The 21,648-nt window shown below is 38.5% G+C and overlaps 1 protein-coding gene across 1 annotated transcript in view; it reads left to right on the forward strand.

Moving 5' to 3' along the window:
• The window catches only part of ZNF830 (zinc finger protein 830), a 28,946-nt gene extending 16,342 nt beyond the window's left edge, over positions 1 to 12,604 (forward strand). The window contains exons 7-10 of the mRNA XM_034416343.3: positions 3,711 to 3,774; positions 8,602 to 8,682; positions 9,325 to 9,401; positions 11,024 to 12,604. Of these exons, the coding sequence (XP_034272234.1) occupies positions 3,711 to 3,774; positions 8,602 to 8,682; positions 9,325 to 9,401; positions 11,024 to 11,204 (403 nt within the window). The 3' untranslated portion in view covers positions 11,205 to 12,604. The remainder of the gene's footprint in view (positions 1 to 3,710; positions 3,775 to 8,601; positions 8,683 to 9,324; positions 9,402 to 11,023) is intronic.
• The last annotated feature ends 9,044 nt before the right edge of the window (positions 12,605 to 21,648 follow it).

A 21,648-nucleotide genomic window follows, 5' to 3' on the forward strand; every position in this document is an offset into this window, starting at 1 on the left:
TGTTGTATTTTTTTTAAAGTTTTTTTTATTTTTTAGACAAGCATACATACAAACATACAATGTATTTTCTTTGAACAGAGTATTTGGCTGGTTCACAAATTTAAACAGGGTTTAGTCATTTCAATTAAATTTACAATTTCTATATTTCCTTTTTGCCATATTTATTCCTCATCTATTTTTTAAAAAAACCAATATTACCCTTCATTCTCATCTCTAATCTTAATCAAATTCAATTTTTCCCTTCTATTCTATATTATATCCCTTCCCATTGTCATCTATTTTTATATCCAGCCTCACATTGGTTAATTATTTAATATTACAATTATTTAATACAAACTCAACATTTTTATATAAATCAATTAGTTATAACTATGTTTTTTGTATATTAATATGAACATGAATATTCCAATTATTTCCATGCAATCCAATTTCTTACAAATCAATTAATTATATTTACCAATAATAATAAACCAAATAATTTCCCCCATATATTCCTCCAAACCATAACTTAACCATTTCTGCTTTCAACACAATATACAATTAATAGCATCTCAATTATTACAATTCCCTAGTTAAATAGACCTTTTTTTCTTTTGTGTTTTAAAATCTTGAACTCTCCTCTTTTGCTCTAAATTTCCCATTGTTTGCAGCTACCTTTTTTGGTGAGCAAAAAGAAAAAGAAATCTCTCTCCCTGCCTCATTTTGTCACATTATTTATTTATTTATTTATTGTTCAAATTTATATACCACCCTTCTCCCAAAGGACTCAGGGCGGTGCACAGCCGAAGATAAAAATACATAGAATACAAAATTTAAAAATAGTTTAAAACAAATTAAATAGTATTGGCCCAGACAAAACACCCCCAATTTAAAATCAAATTAAGAACTAAATTACTCAATTAAAAGAGGCCAGCCCGGCTTGTTAGAATAGAAAGGTCTTGAGGGCGCGGCGGAAGGTGCGTAGATCTGGAATCCTCCTTATTTCCGGGGGCAATTCATTCCATAGGGCAGGTGCCCCCACAGAGAAGGCTCCCCCTGGGGGCCGCCAGCCGACACTGACCGACGGCACCCTGAGGAGTCCCTCTCTGTGGGATCGTACTGGCCAGCGGGACGGTCTTGGTAGCAGAAGGCGGTCTCGAAGATACCTGGGTCCTAAGCCATGGAGCGCTCTAAAGGTGGTAACCAGCACCTTGAATCGCACCCGGAAGACCACCGGAAGCCCCAGTGCAGCTCGCGCAGGAGAGGTGTTACATGGGAGTGCCATGTCACTCCCACAATCACCCGCGCGGCTGCATTCTGGACCAGTTGGAGCCTCCGGGTGCTCTTCAAGGGGAGCCCCATATAGAGAGCATTGCAGTAGTCCAGACGGGAGGTGACGAGGGTGTGAGTGACTGTGTGTAAGGAGTCCCTTACATTGCAGCAGAGCCTGCTTTACTTTCAGTTTCGTTTTAGCTAGGGGAAAAAAATCTGTTCCAGCACTCTTTGCAGCAAGCAAAGAGCTTGCAAAAGAGCCTGCGCAAAACAGCTGAGAGCAAATCAGCTGAGAGTCGGGAGGCCGATCTAATCAACTTGTGCTAATTAGCCTATGCCGAAGCTGAATGGAGCTGTTTTTTCTTGATGTTTGCTTGCAAGGAGGTAACTGCTGGGAGGCAGAGGCCAAAGGATGGGGGCAAGTGGGTGGGTAGGGCTACATTCGGTGTATAACACGCACCTAAATTTTCAACCCCTTTTGAGGGGTAAAAAGGTGCGTCTTATACTCCGAAAATACGGTAGTCAAAACAATTCTTCCTGGCATTCATATAAATAATAATAGATATGAATATCCATACGTTTGCTATTGCTATTATCGTTATTAGAAAACTTAGGATTCTCAATCCTCCATAACTGAATATTACTTTTAAAATTTGTCAAAGATGAGACAGTGTTTCCAGTCAGTAGATAAAATATTTCAGTGAGTTGGTTTTGGAAGTGTATAGTAATATCTATTTGTGTTTTCCTTTAGTGGAAATCAACATAGAGAATATGAGTTATTTTTGTTGGATAGAGATTTCTTATTGCTTTGTATTTTTATTTCTCTCATTGGGTTCCATACTTTTCTTTAAAAAATCTAATGGCAGTTTGAAAAGTATGTATTACTTTGCCAAGCTGTATGACAGTAGACATCTTGCTAGTTAGCCCTAGAAACCAAAGCAGATCTCTTTCATACCAACATGTATTCAGAATTGTGATTTTGATTTTACAACCATGGTACAACTATTTTCCCAAGTGATATATTTCTCTTGGGTAAAAGAGAAAATTTTAGACGTTTCTGGTTAGTTCACATGAGAGGTTACAATTCTTCAAAAAGACAGGTATAAAAGAATCCTGGATAATGATAGGATTTCCATGATTGTATTTTGGGGATAGAAATAGAAACATGGTTAAAATACCATTATGTAGTATTATGCAATAAAGATATATAATTTGGACTTTGAAGCACAAAATAAAATGTTAGTTATTTTGTTCTCCACATAGTTTATTGATGGGAAGTGTCAGGATGGGTTTTTCTAGATTCTAGCTCTATGGACTGAGTTGAATTTTCTGAGGTTCTGCCTCCTTGGTGATGTTCCTCAGGATCTCTCCTGGCTGCGGATTTGAGAACGGGGGATGGCCCATATCAGCGCCTCCCCCCCACACCCCACGCTTAGGAGGATAAGACTTTGGGGGTGCTGCTGGAGGGGGGGATTGCTTCCCACCTTTCACAGTTGCTCCCTGTTGTCAGGGTTGAGCTGGAAGCCGCCAGGATCGTGCCAGCCTCTTGCAGCCTTGGCACGCTCCTTTACTTTTTGTTTGGGGCTGCGCTTGCGCCATTTTGTAAATGGATTTTCATGCCTCAGCGCCTGTCAGCTGTGCGGCGGAGACAATCCCTTGTCAGTAACCTCAGCCAGAGTGTGTTCAGTCGCGCCAGCCTTCCTAGCCTGGCGGGGGTTGTTAATTTTATTGGAGCCTTGAGTGTGCAGAGCCAAGAGTTGTTGATCCTGATTAATATTTTTATATTTTTGGATTAAATAGTCCTTAATCTAAAAAAAGGGAAACTTCAAAAAACTGAAAGCTAAAAATACAAACTAGGGAAAACAAAAAAATTATACTTATCAATAGTCACTGGCTTGCTAATGAATTTATTAATATAATAGGAACAATGCAAGATGGTGTAAGGAATCACAGAATTTGTATCATAATTATCGTAATACCATTTTTACAACAGTCATAAAGTGAGTCACTATGGTTGTTAAGCAAACCATATGGTCATTAAGTAAATCCATTCTCTTAAATGGGCATTTTTTGTTGGAAACCAGCAAAAAACATCAGAAACCAGCAAAAAATGTAGCATATCGCTGTCATGTTACTTTGGGACAGTGCAGCCAGTCATAAACACGAGTTGGTTGCCAAACATCTGAATGTGATCATATGATTGCAAGAGGTGTTGCAGAAGCCAAAACATCAAGGACAAGTCATAAGTAACTTATAGGGGTCTGCTTTGACTTCAAATGGTCATTAAATGACTGGTCATTAAGCAAAGACTACTTGTATTATATTTTAAGATGGCGTTATGTTGGCTTAATTATTTAAGATGGCTTAAGTACTATGATCTTTACTTACTCTTACTTTCAGTTTAAATAGTTCATTTGTTACAGTATTTCAAGGTATTAATTATTACCTTAACATTTCAGAAGAGAAAACACTGCAGAGGCCTTACCGGAGGGATTTTTTGATGATCCAGAAGTGGATGCAAAGGCAAGTATTTAATTGTTTCAGCTCATATGAGTTCTTTGGCATGTGACACATTTTGTGTTTTGCCTACATCATAACTTGAATTATTGCGGTGATAAGATCACCATCTTATTTATTGGGAATAAGAATACCATCAAAGCCCCTTTGAGGTCTTAAAGCAAAAGGCAGGATATATATCAAGCAAACAAATAAATGAACGATCCAAGGACTTCTACTTGCTGTAATGAAATAGGTCCCTAAAATTGTTGATATGCTTATTTGTGACTTCAGTGATACTGCAAAATGTAACTGATATTTTAATATTATTATTGATATAGTAAAACCTGAATAGTTCTCTCTAAAACTAATCTTCCATAAGGTGAATGCCTTTTATGATGTATTCATTGAAATCTCAATAATTGGAATGGAATGAGCAACTATACATTTGTGGAAAAGAAGAGACTGGAGAGATATTGTCCAGAATAGTATTGAAACTCCTTCCAAAGGCTTGGTCTAGAACAGAGGTCTGCAATCTTAAACACTCAAACAGCCATTTGGACCCATTCCCCACAGAAAAGAAAACACACGGAGCCAAAAACCTGGGTGGGCGTGGCCCAACTCAACCTCACTCGCTCCCACTCAGTCACATGGCACACCCCCATCCACACCTACCCAGCCAGTCATTGGGCAGAGAATTGATTGTTAAATTATTTGCAACGCCCAGACCTTCCTCATCCCTCCCCTCCCAACCACCTGTCATAGCCAACCCCAGCTGCTTGCCTCAAAGACCTCAACATATTTATAGTTCTGCAAAAATGTTGTTCATCTATCTATCTATCTATCTATCTATCTATCTATCTATCTATCTATCTATCTATCTATCTATCTATCTATCTATCCCTCTCTCTCTCCCTCTCTCTCTCCCTCTCTCTCTCTTTCTTTGGCTCTCTCTGTCTATCTGTGTCTCTTCTCTCTCTCTCTGACTCTGTGTCTATCTCTCCCTCCCTTCCTCCCTCCCTCCCTCCCCCTCTCTCTCTTTCTCTTGTCTCCCTCTGTGTGTGTGTGTGTGTGTGTGTGTGTGTCTTGTCTCTCTCCCTCTTTCCCTCCCCCTCTTTCCCTCCCCCTCTCTCTCATCCCTCTCTCTCTTTCTCTCTGTGTCTGTCTTTCCCTCCTTACCCCCCTCTCTCTCTATCTCTCTCTTTCCCTTCCTCCCTCTCCCTTTCTCTTTTTCTCTCTGTCTCTTTGTCCTCTCTCTTTCTGTCTCTTTCCCTCCCTCCCTCTCCCTCCCTTCCTCTCTCTCTCTTTCCCTCCCCCCCCTCTTTCTCTATCTCTGTCTGTCTCTATCTGTTTCTCTCTCTGTCTCTCTCTTGTCTCTCTGTCCCCCCCTCTCTCTGTCTCTTTGTCCTCTCTCTTTCTGTCTCTTTCCCTCCCTCCCTCTCCCTCCCTTCCTCTCTCTCTTTCCCTCCCCCCTCTCTTTCTCTATCTCTGTCTGTCTCTATCTGTTTCTCTCTCTGTCTCTCTCTTGTCTCTCTTTCTCGCCTCCCTCTCTCTCTCTCTCTCTCTCTCTCTCTCTCTCTCTCCTTCCCACTCTCTTTCTCTGTCTGTCTGTCTCTCTCCCTCTGTTCCCTGGAGGGGGAAGGAACCCCTGAACTGGTGCTGGGTGGTGGGAATCTGATGTCTGGAGGCCAACAAACCCAGGAGCAGTGCACCAATGATCAGCTGGAGAGCAGACTGCTGGTGGGGAGGTGGGGCATCACAACAGATGCGGCTCTACAGGAAAAGCAACTGACATCCAGGAGGTGAGAGCGAGTCTCTGACGCCTCTGCTGTTGCCAGGGGTGAGTGGGGCAGGTTTGCATTGTGGCTCCGCGTCATAATAAGCTCCAGGAGGAGGGGACTCCATCTCCCCAATTGTGAAGCACACTAAATTTCACTGTGCTGCGCAAGATGCTGCAAGAGCAGCATACAGGCCATGGAGGCAGCAACAGCAAATGTACTGCAACAAAAGCGGAATGCTGTTTCCGCATAAAGGCAAATGCAGGGGTGTTTCACTCCCACACTAAGGCTCTGGCCATCGCCACCACCGTGATAGGGCGACAGCTCTTTCATCCCTCTGTCACAACAGGGAGCTGCAGCAGAGAGATGAAGGAGCCACATGTGGCTCTGGAGCCATAGCTTGCTGACACCTGGTCTAAAAGATTTCCAAGATCTCTTCCAACCCTATTATTCTATGTCTTATGAAGACTGTTTGAGCCAGGCAAAGATATATAAAGTTTGATTTCTGATCTTTTGAGAATAGTTGGTGAGGAATCCATCAGCTTCAGGATTTGGAGGGATATTTGTTTCCAATTGTATTGGTTGGAAACATGCAGAAAAAGCCCCTGCAGTGAATAGACAATGGTTAGAATGATGATGATGATGATGATGATTTGTGCTGTGTAGAGAGTCTAGTTCAATGATGGTGAACCTTTTACAGACTGAGTGCTCAAACTGCAATCCAAAACCCAGTTATTTATTGCAAATGCCAACACGGCAATTTAACCTGAATACTGAGGTTTTACTATCTAAAATAATGATAAACAAGGCAGAGCTGAGCTAATTGTTCTAAGAAAAACGTGATAAATGCACTTTTATGCCCCTTTATTTTTTTCTGCTTTTGAAATTTAAGTTTAGCAACAATAAAAAAGAAAAACTTCTGTAATATCATTTCTCTTTCCCTCCCTCCTTCTGTTTCTCTCTCTGTTTCTCTCTCTCTCTCTCTCTTTCCCTCCCTCCCTCTCTGCCTCTGTTTTTCTCTCTTTACCTCCCTCTCTTTCCTGCCATCTCTCTCTGCCTGTTTCCCTTTTTCCCTCCCCTTCTCTTTCTCTGCCTCTTTCTGCGCCTCTCTTTCTCTCTCTCTTTCCCTCCCCCCTGCCTGTTTCTCTCTCTCTGCCTCTGTTTCTCTCTCTTTCCCTCCCTTCCTATCTCTCTGCCTGTTTTTCTCTCTTTCCCTCCATCTCTCTCTGCCTGTTTCCCTTTTTCCCTCCCTCTTTCTCTTCCCCTCTCTCTTTCTCTGCCTCTTTCTTTCCCCTCTCTTTCCCTCTCTCTTTCCCTCCCCCCTGCCTGTTTCTCTCTTTCTCTCTTTCCCTCCATCTCTCTCTCTCTCTCTCTCTCTCTCTCTCTCTCTCTCTCTCTCTCTCTGCCTCTTTTCTCTCTCTTTCCCTCCCTCCCTTCCTCCCTCTCTCTCTCTCTCTCTCTCTCTGCCTCCCTCTGTTTCTCTCTCTCTCTCCCTCCTGCGGGAGGGGAAGGAACCCTTGAACTGGTGATTGGAATCTGACATCTGGAGCCCAATAAGCCCGGATGTCAGTTGCTTTTTTCCCCCGAGCCAAGATGACGCAGAGTCGCATTGTGGCTCCGTGTCATAATGGGCTTCAGGAGGATGGGACCTTTGATTGAGTGAAAAAGTTTACTCAATCAATCCCAACTTTACAAGATCTTTTTCTTTTGCAAGAAGTTGGAATTGGTTGAGTGAATTTTTTTTTAATCTCACAAAGTATTGTTTCCCTGCAAATGGTGGCGGGAAACGCAACAGAGAATGGAGCTGGGCTGGGGTGACAGTGCGCATGCCCACAAAAAGGGCTCTGCATGTCACCTCTTGCACACATGCCATAGATTCGGCACCACGGCCTTAGGCTATATTGTAGAAATAATAGATAAATGCAATAAATTATCCACATATTGTTATTGCATTATACAAAAATAAATTGATCACATTACAATATTTACAATACTAATTAAAATATAATTTCTTCTTCTGCCTAGCATACAAAACCAATTCCATTACTTTCTTCTCTGTTTATTAACCTTAATGTGCTATTTACATGCTATTCTTCCTTTCAATCAATCAACCAACCAATCAAGTAATCAGTGTATTCAAGATTTAATCAGATCTTGCAAATATACAATTTACTGATATTTTAAATGGATGCATAATAAGGACAAATATAGTGCACAAGATTTGGCCCATCAAATTTTTGTGATGCCAGAATGCTGACAGATCATGTAATCAATATTGCTTGATATTTAAACTAAGCAAGCAAGAAACTACTAGAGATTAGTTTCTATGTTAACATTTTGAACATCTAGCCTGTTTCTTCTAATATGTCCCTTACTAAACAGACTTTCCTTTGCCATCGGCAGATTTGCTATACATGATCTTAAGTCAGATTACCCCCAGTAGCTGTGAATTATTGAGTTGAGCTTGATAAGCACGCTGTCCTTTGCCTGTAACATGTCATAGATTTGAAACAATAGGCATTTTAGTTGTTGATAAGAATTAGTAAAATAAGAAAAAATAATGTGTGTTTGTGTACACGATATATAGGACAAGGTGTGTGTTTGTGTATGTGTACACGTGATATATAGCGCAGTGTGTATGTATGTATTGAGAATGCATCTTTGGTTGTAATCAAATTGTCAGTATTATTGGCCTTTTCAGTTATTTTATATTCTGCCTATTAAATTTTTGCATGTTGGGTACCTGTTAAAAACTTGTTGGTGTGAGAGTATATTTCTGGAAATGTAAATCTTTCTTTGGTGCTTATTCCCTCTTCCCCCATTTTTTGCTGGCCGTACAGTATATAGTAGAATTGACCTTTGGCCTTCCTGCATGCAAAAAAAGTAAGTCTGCCACTGAAGTGGGAAAAGAAGGAATTCTCAGTGAAACTTAATGCATGGAGGAAAAGAGTTAGGATAATCATTATTGGGCAAATTTGAGGAAAAAGGAAAGTCTGCCACTGAAAAAATACATGTGACAAAGATAATAATACTTGTTGAATTTCAATTTTGCCTTGTATGTGTATGTGTGTTCTAGGTACGCAAGGTTGACACTCCAAAGGATCAGATGGACAAAGAATGGGACGAATTCCAGAAAGCTATGAGACAAATCAATACAGTAAGTTAGTATTCCCTGTTTTGAAATTAATGCAGATACAAAAATGAAACTTAAGAAGGGATCTTATCTGCCAGTCTCAATGCAGTTTACGTGGTAGAGGAGTGGACAAGGCAGGAATTGGAAGGGTAGTCCCATATACAATATCCATCATACATCTTAGGAATTCTGATTTTCTTTTCTGATGGCTCTAAGTCCAGATCAAACATTCCTTTATGAAGATGCTAAATTAGTCCAATCCGTTGAACTTAATAATAATAATATACCATGTTACCTAAATGGTTTTCAATTGATAAATTGCTTTTATCTCTTTCTTTTATTGTCTCCACGTCAAAGGAAATTCTGAAACATATTGACTTTTTAAAGTATTTTCCCACTGGCACTTGGGACATTTCTCTCCTCTTTTATGGGGGAGGGGGGAATCCCTGTTTTCTTTTTGCTTAACTCTTTCAAGAGTTAAGACTTAGGAGGGAAGATTTTGCTGCCAGGGGAAATGTGTATGGACTGGCAATTCCAGAGTTTTACTTACAGTAAAAAGAAAGGAAACTTTACATTGTTGTATTTCTCTATGTTCCATGAAAGTCAGAGAAATACCCCCAGAAAATTGAGCCTAAAATTTCTATATATTTTTTAATTCTGAGTTAGATTTCAGAAGCAATAGTGGCTGAAGAAGATGAAGAAGGGCGACTTGACCGTCAAATTGGAGAAATCGATGAACAAATGTATGTAGCTCAGATTTTGTCTTCAAATGCTATTTATGAACAGAGTTTCTTAAAAACTACTTAAATAATTTTTTATATTACTTTGGTAAGACTATACTTGAAATAGTATAGCCAGTTTTAGTCAGCACAATACAAAAAAGATGTTGAGACTTTAGAAAGAGTGCAGAGAAGAGCAACGAAGATGATTAGGGGGCTGGAGCCTAAAATGATGAATGGTTTCAGGAACTTGGTATGTCTGGTCTAATGAAGAGAAGGACTAGGGGAGACATGATAGCAGTCTTCCAATGTTTGAGGGGCTATCACAGAGAAGAGAGGGATCAATCTATTCTCCAAAGCAAGACAAAAGTAACAGATGGAAATTTATTAAGTAAAAATCCAACCTAGAACTTCCTAAAAGGGAGAACAGTTAATCAATGGTACAGTTTGCATCCAGAAGTTGTATGTGCTCCATCACTGGAGATTTTTAATTTATTTATTAAATGGTTGTTGGGACTCAATCTAGCACTGAGGTCCCCTCCCATTTATCATTATGTTTCCCTATCCAGACTTCAATTATACATAGTCTACCTTTTCTCAACTCCTTTGCTTTTGGACTTATTGATGTTCAGTAATTGAGTGCATAACATGAATTAACAATCTTCTCATTCTATCTGGCTTTGATATCAGTACCATGTCATATGCATAAACCAGAATGTTTACAAGTTTGCTTTTAACTTTAAACATATGCATATTGGTTCTGAATTTAGCTATCAAGCTTTGTGCTAAATTGCCCTATATATCAGGGAAATAATACATAGACATTTGTGGAGGTATATTTAACATCAAGTTTATAGAGGCCTTAAACTGGAATACTGTATAATAGCTAGAAAAAGTGAAGAGGCACCTAAGATCACTTCTGTTCCCTATTCCTTTGAGTTCTTCCTTGATCAATATGGTCAAATCCCCTATTGCCTGGCCTTTTTCTTTTACATTCCATATTAGGTTGACCCAGGACTTAAAAGCCAGATATTGAAATCTAATTACCTCCAGCTGTTAAGCAAGTGTCTTCTATTGCAATTGGAAAGAAGTTCAGATAGATCACATAGAAATAGAGAGCAACATATTGTAATAGTATATTTGTAATTTTTTGGCTGCAGTTCAAGAGAAAATTCTGAACTAATTTTAATTGTTTTCAAAATAATTAAAGGAGCAATATAGAAATTCCTGTCTTTTATTCAAATTAGAACAGAGAAAAAGCAGTCACAGACTGCATGGATGCTTCTTAGCCTATGACCTATGCAACTGTTAGGTAACAAATTTTCTGAAAAATTATATTTTGGAAACAAAACATGTAGAATAAAGGTGGGTTTTTTGTTTGTTTTTTACATTTTCAGCATATTGCTTATGCCAAATTGATGCTTTTTATCTGCTGTGTTCCTTAGCCAGTCTGTATTTCTGTAATGAAAATGTAGTTTCTAAATCCAAGCCAGAAAAAAAACAGTAATTAACTGGCTCCACTGCAATTATATAAGGGTTTTAATAAAATGCTCTTTACATGAAGTTGCATTCCGTGAATGTATATGTTTTTACCTTTTCACTTAATCAGAAAAAGAGGGCAAACTGTTTATTTTATTTTACCTTAGAGAATGTTTCCGTCGTGTTGAACAACTGCGTGACCGCCAGGAAATAAGAAAAGATAAATTAAAGGAAGCCATGAGTCAAACAGTCACACAGACTAAAGAAGATGATATTGATAGTAACGATGAAGGTGAATTGCAGGACTTGCTGTCTCAAGACTGGAGAGCAAAAGGAACAATATTGTAACTGCCTGAGAAGAAGAATTAATTTTCTAATTGTGATATTGTTCTTTTATCGTGTACTAACACTTTTCCTACATACGTATGTATATATATTAAGTCTTGTAGGTATTAAAATTATCTGTTGAATGTCATAAAATATTTTTTTAAAACTATTATAGCTGTTATTGAAACAAAAAACCTTTTATTCGAGCCACTACTGTGCTAGCAGCTTTTAAATATGCATTGAAATGTGCTCTCTTTCTTTTTGTCTGAAAACAGATCAACATAAAAACAAGTGTTTACCAGTTAGAACTGTTTTGTAGTCTTAAATAGAAACCTGTTCATTTTTATTTCCTGCACAACAACATATGCTACAGTTGTTACCTTCATACTATATTGGAAACTTAATGTTAATTTGTGTTACCTCAGATTCATAAATTAGCTATTAGCTCAGTCATCTTTTATAAATCTAAATTTATTGCTTCACAGAAATCAGAGTTTTCAAATTCACTGAAATTTACTAGTTGTGCATTTTATAACCTTGCATTGAATAACTGTTTATTTGACGCAGGCATTCATTAGCAAATATCAGTGAATACTTACCAATGTATAGTCCAGGGAAATGATGCCCCATTAAATTGAACATCATGAGTTTTCAAAATAAATATATTCTTTTCACACGATGTAAGATCTTCCTTCTTTCCTCCTGCATGATGTCATGAGCACACTCCTAAAGATTATTGAGTGATGCTCAGTAGGAAAAGAAGAGACTTAATGCCTTTATAAACATCTCTAAATTATATTGAGCCAATACTAGGAATGAAAATTTGGGGTTTAGCTGGATTAAACTGGCAGTAAACAAATGGTTACTGAATAAATTAGTTTCAGAAACCATTTGATAATGTGGCCCCTTAATCTAAAATCTCCAAATCCCATTTGTTTCATTTTCATCACATTCATTCATTTTGTCACATAATACATGGGATTCTTTCTACAATCCTTTTAAAGAAACAGCAAATTTATACACATAAAACCTCATGATTAGTTAAAAACTAGTAATTTATAATACTTGCTGCCTGTATAGAAGAAATTAAGCTTAAAGATTTTAATTTAATTTCTGCATTAATAAATAAAAGGGATGAGAGCACACAACTTTAACCAAGTTTTTTATAACTGTAATATATGCTTCATTAAATTAAGATGATAAAAATACCTCTTTCAGAAATGTCAACTATGTAACTGATAAAACTTAGAAGTAAGTATATCGGTGTTATGCCATTCTACAGGAAATCTATCCAGACTTGATGCTTTATCATTACTTAATAAATATCACTTTTTTAACTCTTCATAGTGAATTGTCATTGAAAATACAATTATAGCTTTAAAACATTTATCCATCAAATAAATGTTAAGTTTTATCCAAAATTTGAGTAATTTCTTTTTTAAAAATGGAACTTTTAAAAGAAATGTATAGCTTATTTCTATTTTTGATGGTTGTAACAATCTTTTTATTTTTCTGCAAGCAATTTGACAAGCTGCTTGCTCAGATTTTCATCATTTGATCAGTATTTTGAATACAGAATTTGCTGTGATATCATTAAACTCATTTGTTGTCTCTACACTGTATATAGATTGATGATAAAAATTTGATCATTACCCAACATTTTCAATTTATTTGTCAGATTAATCTCATGCATACTTTAAAATGTCTTTTTATATAATGTGTATGCAATAATTGGACAAAATATAACCTGTATAAGGTTCCCATTTAAGATTAAGGTACAAGTGATTCCTACATTAAATTCAATGTACTATATTGAACTCATTGACTTTGTTCACTATCAGAATAGGCAAAATATCTATTTTCAGATAGTTAAGTAAGGAATTGAATTTCTAAATTTAAATTATATTGAACTGTGATTTCAGTTATGCATATTTGATACATTGAAATAATATTAAGGAACCTCCAAAATTAATCAAATTTTAAAAATTGGAATGGGATGACTCACCATAACCAGGTGCAGAAGTGGTATTTAGCAGGTTCTGATCAGTTCTGGAGAACCGGTAGTGGAAATTTTGAGTAGTTTGGAAAACCAGTAAATACCACCTCTGACTGGGACCTGCTATTCTCTGCCTCCCGAGTCCCAGCTGATTGGAAGGAAATGGGGATTTTGCAATAACCTTCCCCTGGAGTGGGGAGGGAATGGAGATTTTACAGTATCCTTCCTCTGCCATGCCCGCCATGCCACGTCCACCAAGCCATGCCACGCCCACTAAGCCACACCCACAGAACCGGTAGTAAAAAAATTTGAATCCCACCACTGACCAGGTAGGATATGGCTGGCTGGGCACAGTCAAGTCAGCATGAATAATACGGCAAGGATGACTCAGTGCAGCCGGGTCGGTGCAAATAGGTAGGCACAACTGGATGAGCACAGCTGGTTTGGCATGGAACAAGTCATCCCAATCAACCAAATGTGGTAACACCAGAAGAAATATCACCCCCTAATGTTCCAGCTGATGGGATGCAAGGATGCGGACAACTCATGTTGAGGAGAATCACTATCATGAGACAGTTTGGATCAAGCTGGGACAAAAGAGTCACTTCCCCCAAACCAGAAGAATCATTGTCCCATTCTCTGCTCAAGGCACAGTGGAGTAGCAAAGCTCATAATTAGGATTGGCTTGCCCTAGCAGGTGCCTTCCTGCCTCCCAAGATGGGAAGCACAACCTGGCAAGCACCCAAACTGCACGCCACAACAAGCCATCCACTGCTCTGCTGCTACCATTCTAGAGATAACTGGATGTCAGCCAGAGGTCCACAAAATGGCTGGTCCTTTGTATGCAGCTTCCCTTACAAAGACGGGAGGGAGGGAGCCTTGAGAAGCATGCTTCTCTGGGGTGTGGGTGGGGTGAGAGAAAAGCAGCAGGAAGTCTGAGAAAGGCTGGTTGACAGGATTCTAAAAAAAAAAACCCACTGGCCTTGCTTCTGTTGGGCTTAAAGATTTATTGCACCAAGTCATACCTAATAGGCAACAGCAGAAAAGATGGTCTCACCCCCAGAGGAAAAGTTGGCCTGCCTTAAAACATACCATGTTTTCCTGAAAATAAGACCTTGTCTTATATTTTTTTGAACCCTGAAATAAGCGCTTGGCCTTATTGCCATGTGCTCAAAAGCTTGATTGGGCTTATTATCAGGGGATGTCTTATTTTGGGGAAAACAGGATAGTATAGAATAATGCAGGGGTGAAATGCTCCCGGTTTGGACCGGATCATTTGATCCGGTAGGGATGGAGGCAGGTGGTTTGGAGAGCCGGTAGCAAAAATCCCTGCTTCCCCCCCCATGGCCAGCTGAGCCGCACAATCATCAGAGGCATTTTTTTACTTTTAAAAGCATTTTTTTCTATAACCTCTTTGGCCGACAAAATGCTTTTAAAAGTAAAAAAAAAAGGAGGAGGAAAAGATTTGCTCTTTTAATTAGGGGGGAAACCGTGGGAACTTTTGGAGTTGGCTTTCACTAGCTTCACCAGGCACAAACGAACATGCACACACGAAAAGGAGGATTCATTCCAAAACCCGGTTTAATGGAGGCAACACAGCAGCATACAGTAGAGACTGAGCTGCTAAGCAAAACAAAGTCAGAGATGCCCTAGCTCTCCACCCGTACTGTTTTATAGGGCGTGGATACAGTTAACTATCATTAGGCAGGCAATGATTTCTCACAGCTGTCACAATCAAATCTGCCACTTGTTCCATTCATGCTCGCTGCAGGCAGTCATTTCCCTCTGCACTATTATCTCTTCAGCCGCTGATGTACGTTCCCATTCCACCCCCCTTCTTCTTGCCTTCCGTCCATCACCCACTATTAGTGTACATGGTGTCCTAACGCAACACCCCCCTCCACCGTGTTTTGTTGCTGGAATCCATCAATATTCTCCGGATCCTCAGGTGATATTCCTCCCCCTTCATGGTCTTCAATTGCATCCATCAAGGTGATGTGTTGTAGAGGGGATTTTGACCCTCAACACTAGATATGCAGTGCGTAATAAGTTGCCACAAGAAGTACATATAAGATTTACCAAGAAATCGATCAAAGCACAAATTCTCCAGATGGCTAGAGAAAAAAACTTGAAATACAAGGAGAAAGAAGTGGTGGTCTTGAAACAAATACCAAGAAAAGTAAGAGAGATGAGGAGAGAATACCAATTTTTTTTAAAAAAATTGATTTATATGCCACCCTTCTCCGGAGACTCAGGGCGGCTTACAATGCGTTAAGCAATAGCCTTCATACTTTTGTATATTTTTTTACGAAGTTAGCTTATTGCCCCCACAAACTGGGTCCTCAATTTACCTACCTTAGAAAGGATGGAAGGCTGAGTCAACCTTGAGCCTGGCAAGATTCGAACTTACTAATTGCAGACAGCTGGAGTTAAATTACAATGCATTAGTCTGCTGAGCTATCCAGGCTCCCTTTTTGACTAAAGTATTAATTCAAAAAGGAATCAACTACAGATGGTTGATACCAGAAGGGTTAATCTTAACGTGGCAACTTCGAAGATACAGGCTAGATACAATTGACAAATCGAGAGCCTTCCATGAAGAATTTCTTAAAGAAAAAGAAGTTGAAATGGAAACGGAAACCCAAGCTATAGTAGTGCCAGTAGAATTCAGAGAAGAGGAGTTGGCAATGATTGAATCAGCAGAAGGCACTGTAGGTGGGATTGTGAAATACAAGGTACAAGGTGAAGTAAGATTAACTAGAGCAACAAAACCTACATATAAAATATAAACATGGAAGAAAGGAAACTAATTTCAATAAACATACAGGTGAAACTTGAAAAATTAGAATATCAAAAGTTCATTTATTTCAGTAAGGCAACTTAAAAGGTGAAACTAATATATGAGATAGATGAGATCTCATATATTAGTTTCATATAACCTCATGTAATCATGTAATATATGAGATTACATGCAAAGCGAGATAGTTCAAGCCTTGATTTGTCGTACTTTTGATGATTATGGCTTACAGCTCATGAAAACCCCAAATTCACAATCTCAAAAAATTAGAATATTACATGAAACCATAAAACAAGGATTGTACATAAAACAATATCGGACCTCTGAAAAGTATAAGCATGCATATGTACTCAGTACTTGGTTTGGGTCCCTTTTGCATCAATTACTGCTCAATGTGGTGTGGCATGGATGCTATCAGCCTGGGGCACAGCTGAGGTGTTATGGAAGACCAGGATCCTTCAATAGCGGCCTTCAGCTCTTCTGCATTGTTCGGTCTCATGTCTCTCATCTTTCTCTTGGCAATGCCCCATAGATTCTCTATGGGGTTCAGGTCAGGCAAGTTTGCTGGCCAATCAAGCACAGTAATCCCATGGTCATTGAACCAGGTTTTGGTACTTTTGGCAGTGTGGGCAGGTGCCAAGTCCTGCTGGAAAATGAAGTCAGCATCCCCATAAAGCTCGTTTGCAGAAGGAAGTATGAAGTGCTCCAAAATCTCCTGGTAGACGGCTGCGTTGAACCTGGACTTAATGAAGCACAATGGACCAACACCAGCAGATGACATGGCTCCCCAAATCAACACAGACTGTGGAAACTTCACACTGGACTTCAAGCATCTTGAAGTGTGTATCTCTCCATTCTTCCTCCAGACTCTGGGTCCTTGGTTTCCAAATGAGATGCAAAAGTTGCTCTCATCAGAAAACAGGACTTTGGACCACTGAGCAACAGACCAGTTTTTTTTTCTTTAGCCCAGGTAAGACGCTTCTGACGTTGTTTGTTGTTCAGGAGCGGCTTGACAAGAGGAATACGACATTTGAAGCCCATATCCAGGATCTGACTCCAGCCTCAGTCCTCTCCTTGTGAAAGTCCCCAACACTTTTGAATGGCCTTTTCCTGACAATCCTCTCCAGGCTGCGGTCATCCCTGCTGCTTGTGCACCTTTTTCTTCCACACTTTTCCCTTCCACATAACTTTCTATTATTGTGCTTTGATACAGCACTTTGGGAACATCCAACTTCTTTTGCAATTACCTTTTGAGGCTTTCCCTCCTTATGGAGGGTGTCAATGATGGTTTTCTGCACAACTGTCAGGTCAGCAGTCTTTCCCATGATTGTGATTCCTACTGAACCCAGACTGAGAGACCATTTAAAGGCTCAGGAACCCTTTGCAGGTGTTATGGCTTACTTAGCTGATTAGAGTGGGACACTTTGAGCCTAGAATATTGAACCTTTTCCCAATATTCTAATTTTCTGAGATTGTGAATTTGGGGTTTTCATGAGCTGTAAGCCATAATCATCAAAAGTATGACAAATCAAGGCTTGAACTATCTCGCTTTGCATGTAATGAGTCTATCTCATATATTAGTTTCACCTTTTAAGTTGCATTACTGAAATAAATGAACTTTTGCACGATATTCTAATTTTTCGAGTTTCACCTGTAAATGGACTTAACTCAGCAGTTAAAAGAAGAAAGGTGTTTCATAAATTAGAGAAATTAAAATTTGACATAATTTGTCTACAAGAAGTACATATTAAAAAGCAACATGAACAATTATTGATATAACCAAAACTTGGAAGAATCTTTTTATCATTGTCACAAAGTAAAAAGAGAGGAGTTGTTTTATATATTAGAAATGTAATACTTGCGGAGCAAATATATGCAGATGCAGAAGGTAGAATTTTGATGGTGGAAATAATTGACAATAATATGAAAATTCTTGTGGTAGCAATATACGCTCCAAACAACAACCAAACTGATTTTTATAGAAAATTACACATGAAAATAATTGAAATGCAATATGACAATATATGTATGATGGGCGATTTTAATGGAATAGTGGATAAAAATCTGGACTATAAAACACATAAAACAATAAGACATAACAGAAAGACATTACCAAAATCCTTTTTTTTAAGATGATTGAGGAAATAAACTTGAAAGATGTATGGAGAGAGAGAAATGGGAAAAACAGACAATACATCTTTTACTCCGATAGATATTCATCTTGGTCTAGGTTAGATATGATATGGACAACAATGGACTTGACTTTGAATATAGAACACGTGGAAATAGAAACAAAGTTATGGGCTGACCACAATCCTATGACAGCTACCTAGAAAGGTCGAAAAAGAAAATCCAGATGGATAATACAATATTAAAAGAGAAAGACTCTGTACAGAAAATGGAGAGAGAGTTGGCTTTTTTTTTTCCAAGGAGAATAAGAAAGAATCTGCACAAAATCTTTGGGATACAATGAACGCCTATGCCAGAGGTCTAATAATGGATTATATAAGGAAAAGAAATGTGAAGAAAAGACAAACTTCTAAAATGTTAATTGATGAACATAAGAGATTTGAAAAGGAGCTCCAGAAAGATCCATATAGGAAAGATGTAAAAATGAAAATGGATATAATAAAGCATAAAGTGGACTTACTGGAGAAAGAAGAACTAGCCCAAAAAATAAGAAGTCTAAACAGAATTATTTTGAAAATGCGAATAAACCAGGAAGATGGCTAGCATATAAATTGAAAAAAGAAAGAGAATTAAAAAAAAAATAACACAATTAATTGATGATCAAGGGCAAAGTAAATTTGGAACTAAAGAGATGGGAAAAATAATACAAGAATATTATAGACAACTTTATAAGAGAGCGATGATAGAGGAGGAAAAAGTGGCAAGGTACTTACAAGAAGCAAAATTACCTTGGATTCCCAAAGATATTGAGGAAATGTTGGAGGGGAACATAACGATGATGGAATTAACAGAAGCAATTAAGAAGCAAAAGAATGGAAAGGCACCAGGGCCAGATGATTTACCTGTTGAATACTATAGGACATTACAAGAATCTTTATGTCTCCCATTAATGAAAGTTATGAATGAAGTGATAGCTCAGTAAGCAGTGTTGAGCCGGCCACACACCCCAGCCATGCCCACCTAGTCACAGCCACACCTACCTGGCTGCTGTAAGTCATCATAGTCTTACATGCAACTGGCCCTTTGAAGGCAACCATGATGCTGATATGGCCTTCAATTAAATTGAGTTTGACACTCCTAATCTCAAGTATTGTTCCAAGACACCATTTGTATGTTCACTTCCCCCGTTTTTCTGGGTATTAGGGGAGGAAAGAATAAGCAATTATTTTTAAAAGATTAGTGCTTTTTCACTCAGCTCTGCTAAACTCTGATGCTGTTCAGCTCTGTAAAAATTCAGAAAAAATCAGCACCAAACAAATTTTGGTGCTTCTGAAAAACAGGATATACAACATCATATAAATGATTGTGGCAGCAGGCTCTGCTCCAAGCACAGAGCAGCTTGGGTTTCAAAGGTGCTTGCTTTTCCCTTGAGGAAGAAAAAGTTTTGCTTCTCATGCTCCATCAGCTCTGACTGGATGGTGATGGTAGTGGGGAAATGGAAGGATTAGTTCTGATAGGATGTTGATGGGGGGATGCGGAAGGATTATATTTCTTTGCAGTCATCTGGTCATTAGCACTCTCTCTGAGACCAGTTGAGACCACTTAGGGGTTCAACTGTGCCCTTGGAGTCACTGAATCAGAGTTCAATTGGTTGTGGAATCTTCCTTAAACTGCTGAAAGGACTGCTGTTGTAGACAGGAGATAATTGGTGTCATATTTCTCTCCCTCAATTGAGGGAGGGATGTTCAATTCTAACATCGATATCCTCTTTTACTCTCTTTCAAACCAATGTTCCCCTCTATCTAGATTGTGGACTTTGCTGTCTTCAAAAGAATGATCTTTGTCTTTCAAATGCAGAGAGACTACTGAATCTTGTCCTGATAGGTTTATTCTCCTATGTTGTGCCATATGTTTATGAAGTGGTTGTTTTGTTTCTCCAATGTACAGAATTGCACATGTCTCACTGCATTGTATTGCATATATCACATAGTTCAATTTATGTTTGGGTGTTTTATCTTTGGGGTGAACAAGCATCTGCCTTAGTGTATACTTGTGTGTATACTGTGTATAAACTCTCTTTTGAAACTTATAAGTAGCAGTGTTCTTCGTACAAAGCAGTGTCACATGGGAAAAGAAATAAAAATTAAAAGCCTCAGGTTTCTTTATTTTGACTATTGATTAGAAAAACAAAGCTTTGAAGATACAGTTACAGCCATCCCACTAAAGTATTAGTGTAACTAGATACTAGGTTAGAATTTACTAAAAAATTCGTTACAAAATATAAATACATTGTATGGATAATAATTAAATGGTATGTTTTAAGGTTTTAACATGAAATTAAATTTGGGTGAAAGTATAAATATATATAGAAATAGCTAACATAAAATATAAAATGATTAGATCATTAAAATCTATAGGTAAACTGTTAATAATTGATACAATTAATGCAACACAGGTAGTTCTCAAGTTACGATCATTAATTCAACGATTGTTCAAAGTTATGATGTCATAGAGACCGTCTTCTGCCACCAATAGCCTCCCACCGACCAGTTCGTTCCCACAGAGAGGGCCTCCTCAGGGTGCCATCAGCCAAGTTATGTCGGCTGGCGACGCCCAGGGGGAGGGCCTTCTCTGTGGGAGCCCCAGCCCTGTGGAATGAACTGCCCCCGGAAATTCGTAAGATCTCCGACCTCCGGGTGTTTCGCTGTGCATTGAAGACCCTGTTGTTCCGCCAGGCCGGACTATCAACACAATAGTTTTAAATTGGGGTATTTAAATTTATTGGGGTTTTAAATTTGAGATACTTATTTAATTATTTTAAATTTTATATCATTGTTTGTCTGTGTTTTTAAATAGGCTGTACACCGCCCTGAGTCCTTCGGGAGAAGGGCGGTATAGAAATAAAATTATTATTATTATTATAGAATGAAAGACTTTATGGCCAATTTTTGAACTTTCAGCCACTACAGCATGCCCACGGTCACCTGAACACAATTCAGGTGCTTCGCATGACAGAGGAATCAGACAGGGTGCATAATCTTACTTTCATCTCCTAGCCATAAAGAGAAAAGTATGCCTTCCTTCCTCTGTCTCTCCCTCTTGGATTTTTAGCATAGAATTTCTACAAAAAGACAAAACCTAATGATCAATTTTGTTACAGTATGATAATAAGTTTTAAAATTAATTGGCAAGGTCTAGTTTCCTTTGGTATTATAGAAGGGGATAAAAATGGCCTGGCTCCTATCAGTGGGAAAACTTGCAGAATTGTTTATGTGAGTGAATAGGAAAATAGGAACCCACCAATTCTAATTCTTTCTTAATCATCCCAGAGGCATGAAATTCCTTTTGGGATTTTTCCAGGTTTTATTTGTGAAAGGAAGTCTTTGACCTCAGATGTTGGGAAGAACATTTTGACAGTAACTCGGGGATGAATTGTTTAACTTTTCAATTGCGAAAATACCCTGTAGGAATCGATCATCCCTGATAGATGACCATCCAATATTCGTTTAAATTCTGTTCCTGTATAGAAAAGTGTACCACTT

The sequence above is a fragment of the Pantherophis guttatus genome, chromosome 4, assembly GCF_059756535.1.
Source record: "Pantherophis guttatus breed Tessera chromosome 4, ASM5975653v1, whole genome shotgun sequence".
NCBI classification, from domain to species: domain Eukaryota; kingdom Metazoa; phylum Chordata; class Lepidosauria; order Squamata; family Colubridae; genus Pantherophis; species Pantherophis guttatus.